At 36.6% G+C, this 11,690-nt stretch overlaps 1 protein-coding gene across 1 annotated transcript; it reads right to left on the bottom strand.

Moving 5' to 3' along the window:
* Position 1: 1 nt before the first annotated feature.
* LOC136819134 (ectonucleotide pyrophosphatase/phosphodiesterase family member 5-like) lies at positions 2 to 2,681 on the bottom strand. The gene is made up of 4 exons (XM_067075312.1): positions 2,127 to 2,681; positions 1,739 to 1,962; positions 981 to 1,261; positions 2 to 641 (listed from the first exon to the last, which is right to left on the bottom strand). Exons 1-4 carry the CDS (start codon positions 2,518 to 2,520, stop codon positions 200 to 202), a joined length of 1,341 nt encoding a protein of 446 aa, XP_066931413.1. The 5' UTR covers positions 2,521 to 2,681; the 3' UTR covers positions 2 to 199.
* Between the last annotated feature and the right edge of the window lie 9,009 nt (positions 2,682 to 11,690).

Below are 11,690 nucleotides of genomic sequence, written 5' to 3'. Positions count from 1 at the left end.
ATTCCCCTCTCAACACAATTAAATTCAGTACCTGATCAAACCTTCCAAAAGTCATCCAAGTTTCATAAACGTATGACCACACCTTCATTTAAAGTTTATCAACTATTTCGTTATCCTTGAACCGTCATATGGCCTGTGCTAAGCAGTGACATATTGAGAGAAAAGATACTTCACTATTTACTTATGAGCACTTATCCTGCTAGTAATAGATAAAGCGAGTGAACTCTGTTAGGCCATCAGGCCCTACAATAGGTTTAGTCCTATCCTTAGCTTTCAATCTTTCATCATTTCTCGTTTGATGCTTGACACGTGGAGTTAAAACATTCTTAAATGTATTTACTGTTCCATTGTTCGGTTGAGCCTCAACCCCGAGTATATTTGCCATCAAGGGGACGAGATTAACCGACTCAAAAGGGTCCATGGTGATGTTTTTCTTGAAGGAAGGGCCCATAGCAAAGAATATGGTACTCATTTCTTTAAATTTGACGTCATAACCATGCTGACCGATAGTGAAAGTGAGGTTCTTGCTCCTCCCTTTGGCGATCCTCCAGTTCGGTTTTGGCAAGACCAGGATGGGTGAAATCCTTGGGTCATGTTTGTAATGTAAACGAGATGGAAAATCGTATGTTGAATCGTTTTGTCTGGGAGAGAAATTGTACATGAAATTCAGTGTTTTGAGTTTTGATAAAATTTAGTCGAGAGGTTATAATAAAGCTTTCAGATTAAAGTTTAGCTGTGTTACTCCCGCAATTTTTAATCTGATGTCGCTAATATTTTCCTGTGGAATAATTACAGTTTAAACATTTGAGAATCACGGTTGAAATGGGTCAATCCATGAAGAAGAAAATGAAGGCTTTGGTGTCTACAAAATAAACCACTCCAGGCTTTTAAGTCTTACTGGAAGAGTAATAGCCAGACCTTTGGGCTTGACAGTTAGTTATTTAAAAAGAAAGTGCTACGTGAATAGTCGTGTATTCTACCTGTAGATTTCTGCCATCCCTGTATCATTCAGTTTGGTCAAGTTCCTCCACAAGTCGTCCACTGTGAAATTTTGAGTTGGTGAGACCATTTCAAAACCTTTCAAAATGTATGCATCCTTCTTCAACCAATCATCCATGTACAAGACTGTGGTCACATTGTCTGTCAGATCAGCCATTCCGTGGTCAGCCACAACAATGAAATCGACATTAGGGTGAGGTTTCAATTTCTCCTTGATGTACCCAACAACTTCTGAATCCAATCGTTGAATTGTGTTGCGATACTAAGACAACAATGTCAAACCCAGTCATAACGTTTATGGCTCGCACTATCTACCTCTCAGCAAGCCAGTTATCAAAACTTTTGACTAACACCAGTTTTTACTGAAGCTCGATGGGCGGAATTGATTATCCCATATGTATATGGCTGGGGATTTCAATTCCATTGTTTTCAAATCAGAAAATTCAGTGGAGATGGAAAAAAAGATAATGCAAATTTTTGCAGTGAGGATTTGGTTATTTGATTATTCAGTGGGGACAGAAATTAGAGTACAATTTTCCACTTAGGGACGATTATGGTCAATATTTCCAGGAGGGAGGGGTATTCCTGGCTCTATGAGAAAGGCGGTGTTTTAATGCTCTGTGTAATAGGAATTTTTCAAAATGAAAAAAAACATTTGTTATCAAAGAAACTTAATCAAAGCGCAAGGAGTATATAAGAACTGAACATGTAGACGTAGTAAATGATTTTTATGACGTACCTCTGTGGAGTTCACCCCATATTTATGTCCAATGGGATCTGGTTGATCCACATACACCACCATGAAGTTCAATGAAGAATCTTTCTCCAAATTTGCAAACGTCTCATCGATAGCTTTTCGCGCGTCCGTGAAGTGCTGCGCATTGATGTGGCTTTCGTTTTCGTGGTACTTTGGCTTTTCATCAAAAGCTAAATGACCAGGCCATCGGTATACTGAACTGTTTCCTGCAAAATAAGAGACACCATCAGTTTAATTGAAATATATCCAGTAAAAGTTTTTGTTGTTTGTTTATTTGCTAGTAAACTATGACTATCAAATGTTTCATTTTAATTGGTAAAATATTTGTTGGTGTGCTGATATGGATGTGATATCAATGTACTACACTAACCTCCTTGCTTTTGGTTGGTCAACCAAAAAGGTTCTTTACTGTAAAATCTACCATAATAACTAAGAAAATTGTCCTGATTATAATCAAATGTCAAATTTCGTTTTTCATCGAACATTCGGTTTTTTAAGATGCCGTGTGACTCTGTGTACAGTCCAGTGTTGAGAGTGGTCATGGTAGGCCACGTGTCACTAGGAAAAGGAGGCACCATGCGTTCTGCACTGACACCATTTTCCGCTATGTATTTGAAATTCGTCAGATTTGAAGTGAAATCACGAAAATTGTATACCAATCCATCAAGCACTAACAGAAAGACTTTATTCTTGCCAGCTTCAGCACCACGATGTATTGTAAAGATCATACAGTAAATATAGAATTGTTTCAGAAGTTCTGGCATATCTGTAATGGTCTCATAAACGGAACGAAACCCTATCCAAATGCAATCTATACCAACCCCATATTTGTACCAAATCGTTACAATGATTCCTGAACATCGCAGTTGTTTCAGTTTGCACTGTTTATGGTGGTCGGTTAATCACTCGACCTTAACCATAATTGAAACACAAACACACACCAAAAACAAATGCAACTTTATTGAGGAAAGCTTTTGAAACGAATGACAACCCTGGTTGTTTGAAACCTTGTTTGTTTGTTGTGGTCAGGTTGGTTGTTTGAAACCTTGTTTGTTTGTTGTGGTCAGTTTGAAATGAAAACAGCTATTTCTTTAACTTCAGAATTGTTTGGAATTCGAAATTGTAATTGTATGTTCTATTCTTTCTTCTTTCACAAAAAAGTCTCAGTTTATCTTTTAAGATGATGATGACTGGCTTCCCCTTACAGAGGATATCCGGTTCTATATTGAGCGATCTAGGAGTCGTCTCGTTAGAAACGTCTTACGCTGAAGTATATACTCCCTGTTAGCTTGCAAGACACTGACACGCAGTTTTTTCGGATCTAGAGCGTTAATCCGGTATGAGCTACTAGGGAACAGGGGCCGTCGGACTCTCACCTTACCCACGGTGTTAACCAGCAGAAGTTTAGGATTTAAAAAATATTCCACTTTCCAAGTAATTGTTGGCACAGAATGCAGAGAGGGTTGGATGTTGATGAAAATACTGTAGCAGTCTTAAATATTAAGTTTTATTGAAGTAAATTGGATTCACAGCATGCTACAGATATCAGTTTCTCCAGCATGATGAAGAAAGGCGGATCATTCTCACCTTCTGACACTGTGGAAGGGCAGGTTTAAACATATCATGCTTTCACAGCAAGCGAGTGGTTTCAGTGTGAGGAAAAAGCTGTGATTTTGCTACATTCTTCACATATACACCTCTTTCTTTCGATCGCAACTGCGCTAAAAACGTCATCTTATTTCTTATAAGAAACCATTACGTCATCAACCGGTGATCATATTGGTAAACTTCAAAGCATCGAGGGTTCTCTTCAATATCTTCTAGACTGATTCGCACTACAAAAACATAGAACTGCTTCAAAATTAAGTCTAACAGTAACCATAGTCTCCTTGAATCCTTAGCACAGACGGTATGAGAGTCTCGAGTCTTCTTATAAAATCAGAAAAAAGTATTGCTTTCAAGATCATTTTAATGGGATCTTTACAAAGGAAATATAACTTTATTTGTTAGATAGGCTGAAAGGATTTTCAAGTATTGAATGCGATGAACCTCATGCAGGAGGTCTCAGTTGATCAGGATGAATAAGCACTACCTCCTCACACGGATCGACTGATTTCTATTTGTAAATAAAGTAATGAGGCGTTTTAAGATACCACCTTCTCATAGCATTCACTTTATGCACCTCATTCGTTGGTTGCTTTTTTGAGAAATGTTGTCTTTATCTCATTGTGCGTTCAAAAATCAATAAAACTATTTGCAAAACTTGCCTAGACTAAACTGTTTTCTATCATCTCTATTGTCTTTTGATTCACGACGTTTGTTTCTGGTCGATATATCCATTCCTATCGACATTAAGCTTATCCTATCTGCAATCACTGCTGTAATATTTGCCAGTCAAAGGGAATTCCCTTATAATTTTAATCAAAAGTGATCTTTAAGTACCTTGAGTATCAGAGGTTAAGTTTTCAAAGAATATATTAACTTCAGAAGACCAATAATAGAAATTTTATCGTGCATGTGTCAATCTAATCACTGTAGAAAAAATCAAAGATGAAGAGCAAATATTACCATATTAATGTCTAGCAGACTGTATCAGTATGCAGTTTACTATTTACGAATTCCCCAGAAACCTCCAAGTGTAATTGAAATGAGTTTATTTCGAAAGAAATCTTTTACATGATCCCCAAATGTATAACAGTAATTACGAAACTTTTAATTATGGAAATGTCACTTTTATTGAATCGAAATAATAGACAGACTTTATGTTATGATTCTCTATCACTGACTCTTTTTACAAAGCATTGATGACTTTTTTAAGTTGTGTTTTCAACGACGGGAATAAAAATATCAACTTTGAACTTCATCCAAGATCTTGGATGGTCGTCATGGTTACTGTTGTCTTCGTTGATTGCGCGCTGAATAGAATCTCGATTCGTCGGCACAGCGTCAATATATGATTTTGACCTGTGCTATTCACGGTAATCTTTTAAGTGCTTTAAAATGCGGTTGGAAAATAGAGTTTTAACTCTGAGTTTCAACATGAGTCCTGATACTTAGGATATAAGGATTTCAGGATCTAAAAGCTCAAAGATTTTCCAATAAGGTCGAGAATATGGCGCGAAAGAGACTTGACCCCTCGCCAAAATCGAAAAGTCCAATGAAACAAAGCGTAAGTACTGATATCCTAATTCTTGCTGGAGCTTCAAATTCTGAAAAAGGTTGAAATACATAAAATTGTCAATATATTTCGACGGGGTTTGTAGCTAAACAATGTTCACCGGGTCACTGAGATAGGGGCGATACTGTTGGTGGAGAGACTGGTAACCGGAAAGCTTTAACTAGGACGATATTTTCAATAGGGTCGGGCACCAGTGGGTCCATAGCGCAAGGTCTTACTTTGAAGATCCTGATCACGAGACAGAGATATGGGGTAGTTTTTAGTAAACAAAATATAAATCAGCAAAACAGAGGTATTTCTATTTTCAATATCTCATATAATAAGGTATTAGTACCGGAAATAGATTATTAATTATTTTATTAGGTATATTTATTTTGCAGTAATAACTAATGTATGCTGCAGTAGACACTTATCTTAATCGCGTATCATTTTAAACGGAAATCCTTTGAGTCTGTCTAATCGTCTGAAAAACATGATATATATAATCCTAACTATCTTGGTATCTGTAAGATTCGTCTGCAATAACAACTTGCTAAAAGCAACAGAACAGCAACTTTATCAAACAGGCAGCATTGTAATGCAGGTGTAATGCATGATTCTATCAATACAATCCCTTTTCTTCCTATACCCGCCCAGCTGAGCTCCCTATCAACCCCTCCCCCCTTATTCTACGGGATTGTATTGTTGATGTTTTCCTAGTTGCTCTAGCCGCAGGTGAGCATTAAAATGGGTGTTGGGGGGGACGGCGTTAAGATTCCAAAAAAGTATTTCCCGATTCGGTTTCTATCGGATGTTCGGGAGAGCGGGAAATCCGCTGAAGAAAATGTTGTTTATCTCCCTTATTGTGCGCTCCTGCTTGAGCAATCGATAGAGAAAAGTTGATGAAAATGAAGTTAGCTTCCTAATAAACTGCCAGTACAAATCAGTTAGTGAAGTAAACATTGGCTGGTCACGAGAAAACCTAATCGATATTCTTTTCTTGCCAAATTTTCTGCTAGAGAAGGGTGAGAATTTGCTTTCATTGTTTTTGATTACCATATTTTTAGTGTAAAAAGAAAGCTGCAAGTGTAAATACTGGTATTAATTTATCTCACTTGCTAGTTATCACTAAAAGAACTTGTCTGTGTCTTGTCAAGCGAATTCAAATACGTGTGTTTCTCATGATTTTATGCTGTAAAGATGATCTATTTTGGACTTTTGGTCATTTTTCATGATGATATATAATTGGTGGTTGTCCCTTTTGGATTTTCAAACTTGACAATGAAACTTTCAAACACACAGCCATTGATACACAGTATTTTTTGTGGTGTTATGTATGGCTGAAAATGATCCTGTTTTGGACTTTGTTATTGTCGTTTTCATCATCGGCTGGCGACCGTTCCTTTTGATTTTTCAAACCCCACACAGATTTTTTACAAACATATCACTATGAGAATTCAATAAAGGATACTGAAACACAGTTCCTGTGTAAATTTTAACAAGATTGGAGAAATTTTCACAGTCAGACAGTGTTAGGGCTGAAAATTATCATTTTTGGACTTTGTTGTAATTTCATCGCGGCTGGCGACCGTTCCTTTTGATTTTTCAAACCTGACACAGATTTTTTACAAACATATCACTATGAGAATTCAGTAAAGGATACTAAAACACAATTCCTGTGTAAGTTTGAACAAGATTGGAGAAATTTTCACAGTATTATGGCTGAAAATGATCGTTTTTGAACTTTGTCGTAATTTCGTCCGGCTGGCGACCGTTCCTATTGATTTTTCAAACCCGACACAGATTTTTTACAAACATATCACTATCAGAATTCAGTAAAGGATACTAAAACACAATTCCTGTGTAAATTTGAACAAGATCGGAAAAATTTTCACAGTATTATGGCTGAAAATCAGTGCTGCAAATAGGGAAACTTCAGTTGGCCGGTAATTTTTTGAGTGTAACGAACAGGGGGTCTGGCGGAACCATCTTTGTAGTCTGTTAAATACAGATTGACTTATTGGATTATTAGATTGGCTAAACACCTATTTCAATTTAAAAACTGTTTCTCTTTTAATTAGAAGCGCTATTAAGTATTTATCTAAGCCTCTAATCTTCAAATTTTGACCGGACAAAATGAAAAACTGAGCTTCAAAATGGCCGGTAGAAACTACGAAATGACCGGCAATTACCGGTCACCGGCCGTTATTTGCAGCACTGAAAATGATCGTTTTGGACTTTGTCGTAATTTCATTGGCTGAGGCGACCGTTCCTTTTGAACATTTTTCAAACGCGAAACAGGTTTTTTCCAAATATAACACTATTTATTACATACACACTATTGAACCATTTTATTTGGTTTATCCTACTCTTCTCCAAGTATTATCCCAGCAGAAAAAATAATGCTTAGCTAAAAACCCGTGGCTTAATGGGATAAACTTTTGTGGGGATTAAATTTTGCTGATTTCGCTTCTTTAGGTGCCATTCGCACAAACAAATTTTACCCTTAGGAAAATCACCCCTAAAGTTAATTAGTTCGTTTTTTTTCTCTTATGTGCTAATTTTGGCCCCTGTGACACTCATATGACGCGCAATAGAGAGAAAATTTCGGGGTATGTCCGAAGAATATAACAGTTATGCATATTATGAATCCCCTTTTTGCATTCCATTTCCGACCTGTTTATTTTATCTAATCCTTGCATCTTTCTCAGCTTACGGCTAGAGCTTCCAGCGCAGCTGGTTTATTGAGTTCAAAACAACATCAGCTAATCATGTTAAGCTCTTGTCTCTCTCTTTAATTCATTGGATCACATTCATCTCGCTTTAATACTGACTGCCAATCTTTTAGGCCCCCTTTCAAGATTTCTGGACGAGATATCAAAAAAGAAAGTTTTTCTCTTATTTGGCAGTTACTTCGGTGGTATTCAATTCTTTCGGTCCTTGTTTACGCATTACTCAGATCTAAACCTGAACATGGGACTGGCCTCAGTAATCCACGGGTAATCCACCCAACGCCTATACAACAGCACGCCTATCACATAAATATCACGTCCTCTACACAACGCCAACGATCTTGACGCCTTACAAGATTAAGAGCTTGCAGATATTTCTTTCTTTTCATATGGCATACATCAAGGTATTTATTAAAGTTGACATGGTTACCAAAACATACATATTTGTCGAGTTCTTGCTTTCAGCTAGGTCCATGAATTATTGGGACGTATTTATTTCAGCAACCGTCTCTAAGAGGTGTCAACTGTTTTACTGTTCGTCGCGTTAAAAGGGGCTCCTCTCTCTCAAAGCTCAAAATAAAAGGCGCCTTCATTTTATAGCTCTTAAAATAAGGCATTGCTAGGTATTTTTAAGAGATGGAGCTAAATAGAGAAAAAAGATCTTTACGGATCTCATTAAAATTCCACCATAGCTAATCACACGTGCGAGGGAAACCATGATCTTTCTTTTTGAATAATGTCGACGATCCGTTTATTTATTACGAAGTCGTTAAATATTTCTCTTTCATACTTTCAAAGGTATTAAACATGTATCTAAGCAAACTAAATCTACTCCGCCTTAATTTCCCGCCTTCTTAAGATTTGATTAAGTAGTAGAGGCTCGATCAGGTCTTATAATATCGTTTAAGCGACCTCCTTTTTGTCGTCTCCTTATACAAGCAGCATTAAGCATTTGACTGTTTCTTGTAAGAACAACTGACTTCAAATTTGTTGACAAATAGTTATTCAAACCTATTCAAGAAAGATAAAAGGCAGTTATAACACAGGAAAATGACCCGAATCATTTTTACTACCACCCTTACGCTTTAGCGCTTTGCAAAAGTTAAAGATTGGAGCTAAAGGGTAACCTAGGTGGTAGACTATGTTATAGTCTAAGACGAATCACTATCAAAGAAAAAAGCCCAAAGCCGAAGAAAATTCGCAAACGGGTTTTTTTGCCGAAAAGAGTTTACAGTCGGTAGAGTTGCTAGTCTTCGAAACTCTCCCGCCGATTTTTTTTTCCGTATACCGCCATAACGCCATCATACCGCCATATTTTCCCGCCTTTACTATCATTGTAACGGACGATAACATCGTCTACCTAGGTGGTTGTGCTTATACAAAAAATCTGTTGGAACGTTACAAATGGTAAGAGGCGTGGAGGAATTGTCTTCAAAGTATACATTACATACTAAGTAGGTAATATTTTCACGAAACCCGATTATAACTCACTCTTAATCCAATAGCAGCGAACTCTGAACAATAGGGCTCATTATGATAAATATTGCATCTTTTGTTTCATGTTTTTATAGCACAGTGGGATCACAGCTCTACAGTGCGTCGCCAGCCACTGCAGGGTGCCTCATCTCAGTTTAATTAAGTTATTTTAACCGATGATTGCAAAGTTCAATTGCTATTCATAACAATTTATTTGTTTTATAAGCTTCATGTTGTTTTTATTCCATCCTTATACTAGGTTTTGCAATGTTGACTGACGAATGATTTCTTGTAAGGCGACATTCCACTAACCTGTAGTACTCAGCCTTCCAAGATTCGAAGGAGAGTTTATGAGAGTTTTACACGTCCCTTGACGTCAAATCATATATGCCCCCTTTTTGTTAGTAGGCCCCGATAATTGAACGAAGTAAGAGTTCTCAAAACGTCATCTCCCGTGAAGAAGGTACGCACCTTTAGTTAAGTGTGGTGTTGATCAAAACACCTGAAATTAGGAAATTTTTATCAATCTCAATCAAAAGATTAGTCACACACATCCTTTAAAAGCCAAAATCTAAAGAGCCCTAAAATCAAAAATTTTGGCTCAAAAATTTGGGCGGACCCTAACATCGTTTTTCTATTGCAGCTAATATTTCTTGAAAATGAAGACAAATTTAGAAATAAAGATTGTTCATTTTCGTTTTTCTACGAGGTTTCTTTGATTAATCTATAATGTTGGAGCCTATCTAATATCTGATATTTTCAAGGAAATTTACAAGACTTAAATCGATTCTTTTGAGGAGTATTCAAAGAAGATTTAGGCGATAGATAATAACGGCTAAATGAGGTCAAAACCTCTGAAAATTGAAAACATACACACTCAAATAAATATTCCTCATCATAGCTAAACACGGTTCTGAATATATTTGAACTAGTCATTTAATAATTTGACGTTATCTCAGACGAATGAGCTGTCATGTTGAGATATCGCAATTCATATTCCCAACAAGCTTTGTTATTTTGTAGTCATACAAAAAACGTGCTTCTGCAAGGATTTTTTCATTTAAATTGTTTAAAACAAACTTCATCATAACCAACATGGTAAAATTATACAACTCTGAACGAAGATAACGCACAGTATCAAGAGGTCAGAAAGTCAAATGATAAATGCTTTAAGAGAGATTGGTTACCGAAAATCGCATCGAACTCGTCCATTAAAATTTGACTGACCTTTTAACTAACGGATTCCATTTTATGGTAATGTTGTTTGAAACCGTTATTGAAGAACCCTTTTCAGGAGACCAATAATCCGCGCTTAAAGACCCCACCTCAATAAACTAAAGGTTAAGGATATTTTCGAGAAGCAAAGTCACTTTCAAACTCTAAGTTGGACGAAAATGATATAAGTTTGCAAGCTTAATTCCGATATGATACTCTTAAAGAGCTACTAATCTTAGGAGGAAAAACTACATAATCTGCATAATAAATTTCGGAGTCAGCCAAGACCGCCTTTCGAGCTAAGGGGAGGCTTAACAATATGTTTTGGTACGTCCAAGACAGCTTAAGAAATAATGGGATATGCTTGATCCTTGGTGAATAAGTTCTTACTGTTTACGTATGATATCATTAACCTTTATTGTCTTGAAGGCTATTTGTCACTAAGATAGGGATTTATAGGTATTGCGAAGAATTAAAAACTTCAGATCGGCGATCAGTCAGTTCAGCTTTATTGGGCTTATGTAAAAGACCTCCTCTTTTAATTGGACTGAAATATTTCACAGCAGGGACACTGATCACTATCACAGGCTAGATGTAGCCATGGAATGCGAATTGTATTAAGTAGATGCGTTGAATGCATTGAATTAACGGGACTAGAACTAGATGATCAACTGGTTCGCAAATTCAACGTAAAAATCCTAATTTACCACCGCCCTCAGTCAGTTGGGGTCTAGATAAATTAAGTGGTAACTGTCTCCGTTACAGAAAAATACACATACAAATAAATTCGCTAATAAAAATTTAAAACGGTTACTTCGTCTTAAGCTTTAAAGACCTTTTTGAAAAATACACCTAACCAAAATTGCTCTACAAAACGACCAATGAAGCAATGCCATTTTTTCGTGCCATTTTTTCAAGAACTAGAAAAGCATTATCCATAACTTCCGACAGCTTGTAAAGTAATAAACATTTCTATCGTCCACTTTTTGCGACGTCACGTCGTTTTTCATTTTGTCGTATAATTCCTTTAAAGTGACGTCTGAAAGGTCAGATCATCTTACCTCAAAGTGGTAATAAAAAATTGAAAGAGCATCTGTACTCTGATCTTTATCAGATAACTAAATGGTTGAAACAAAACGGAAATGAAGAACGGATATTGGTCAATTGGCATAGTGTGTTTGCACCGTTTTTGAAACGCTTGTGTTGGATCAAGCCACAAGGAGGAAGTAAAGCAAACACTTTGTTTTAGATAAGAAATCTTTATATTTGTACCTTCTTGTGATGTCCACAAAAGTCGCTTGATTAACTTCAATGATTTGAAGCTTTACATCAATAGCTTTATTTGAATTTGTGA

The sequence above is a fragment of the Clytia hemisphaerica genome, unplaced genomic scaffold (assembly GCF_902728285.1).
Source record: "Clytia hemisphaerica strain Z4C2 unplaced genomic scaffold, Clytia hemisphaerica genome assembly, whole genome shotgun sequence".
NCBI lineage: Eukaryota > Metazoa > Cnidaria > Hydrozoa > Leptothecata > Clytiidae > Clytia > Clytia hemisphaerica.
This window is presented reverse-complemented; position numbering and strand designations above follow the sequence as displayed.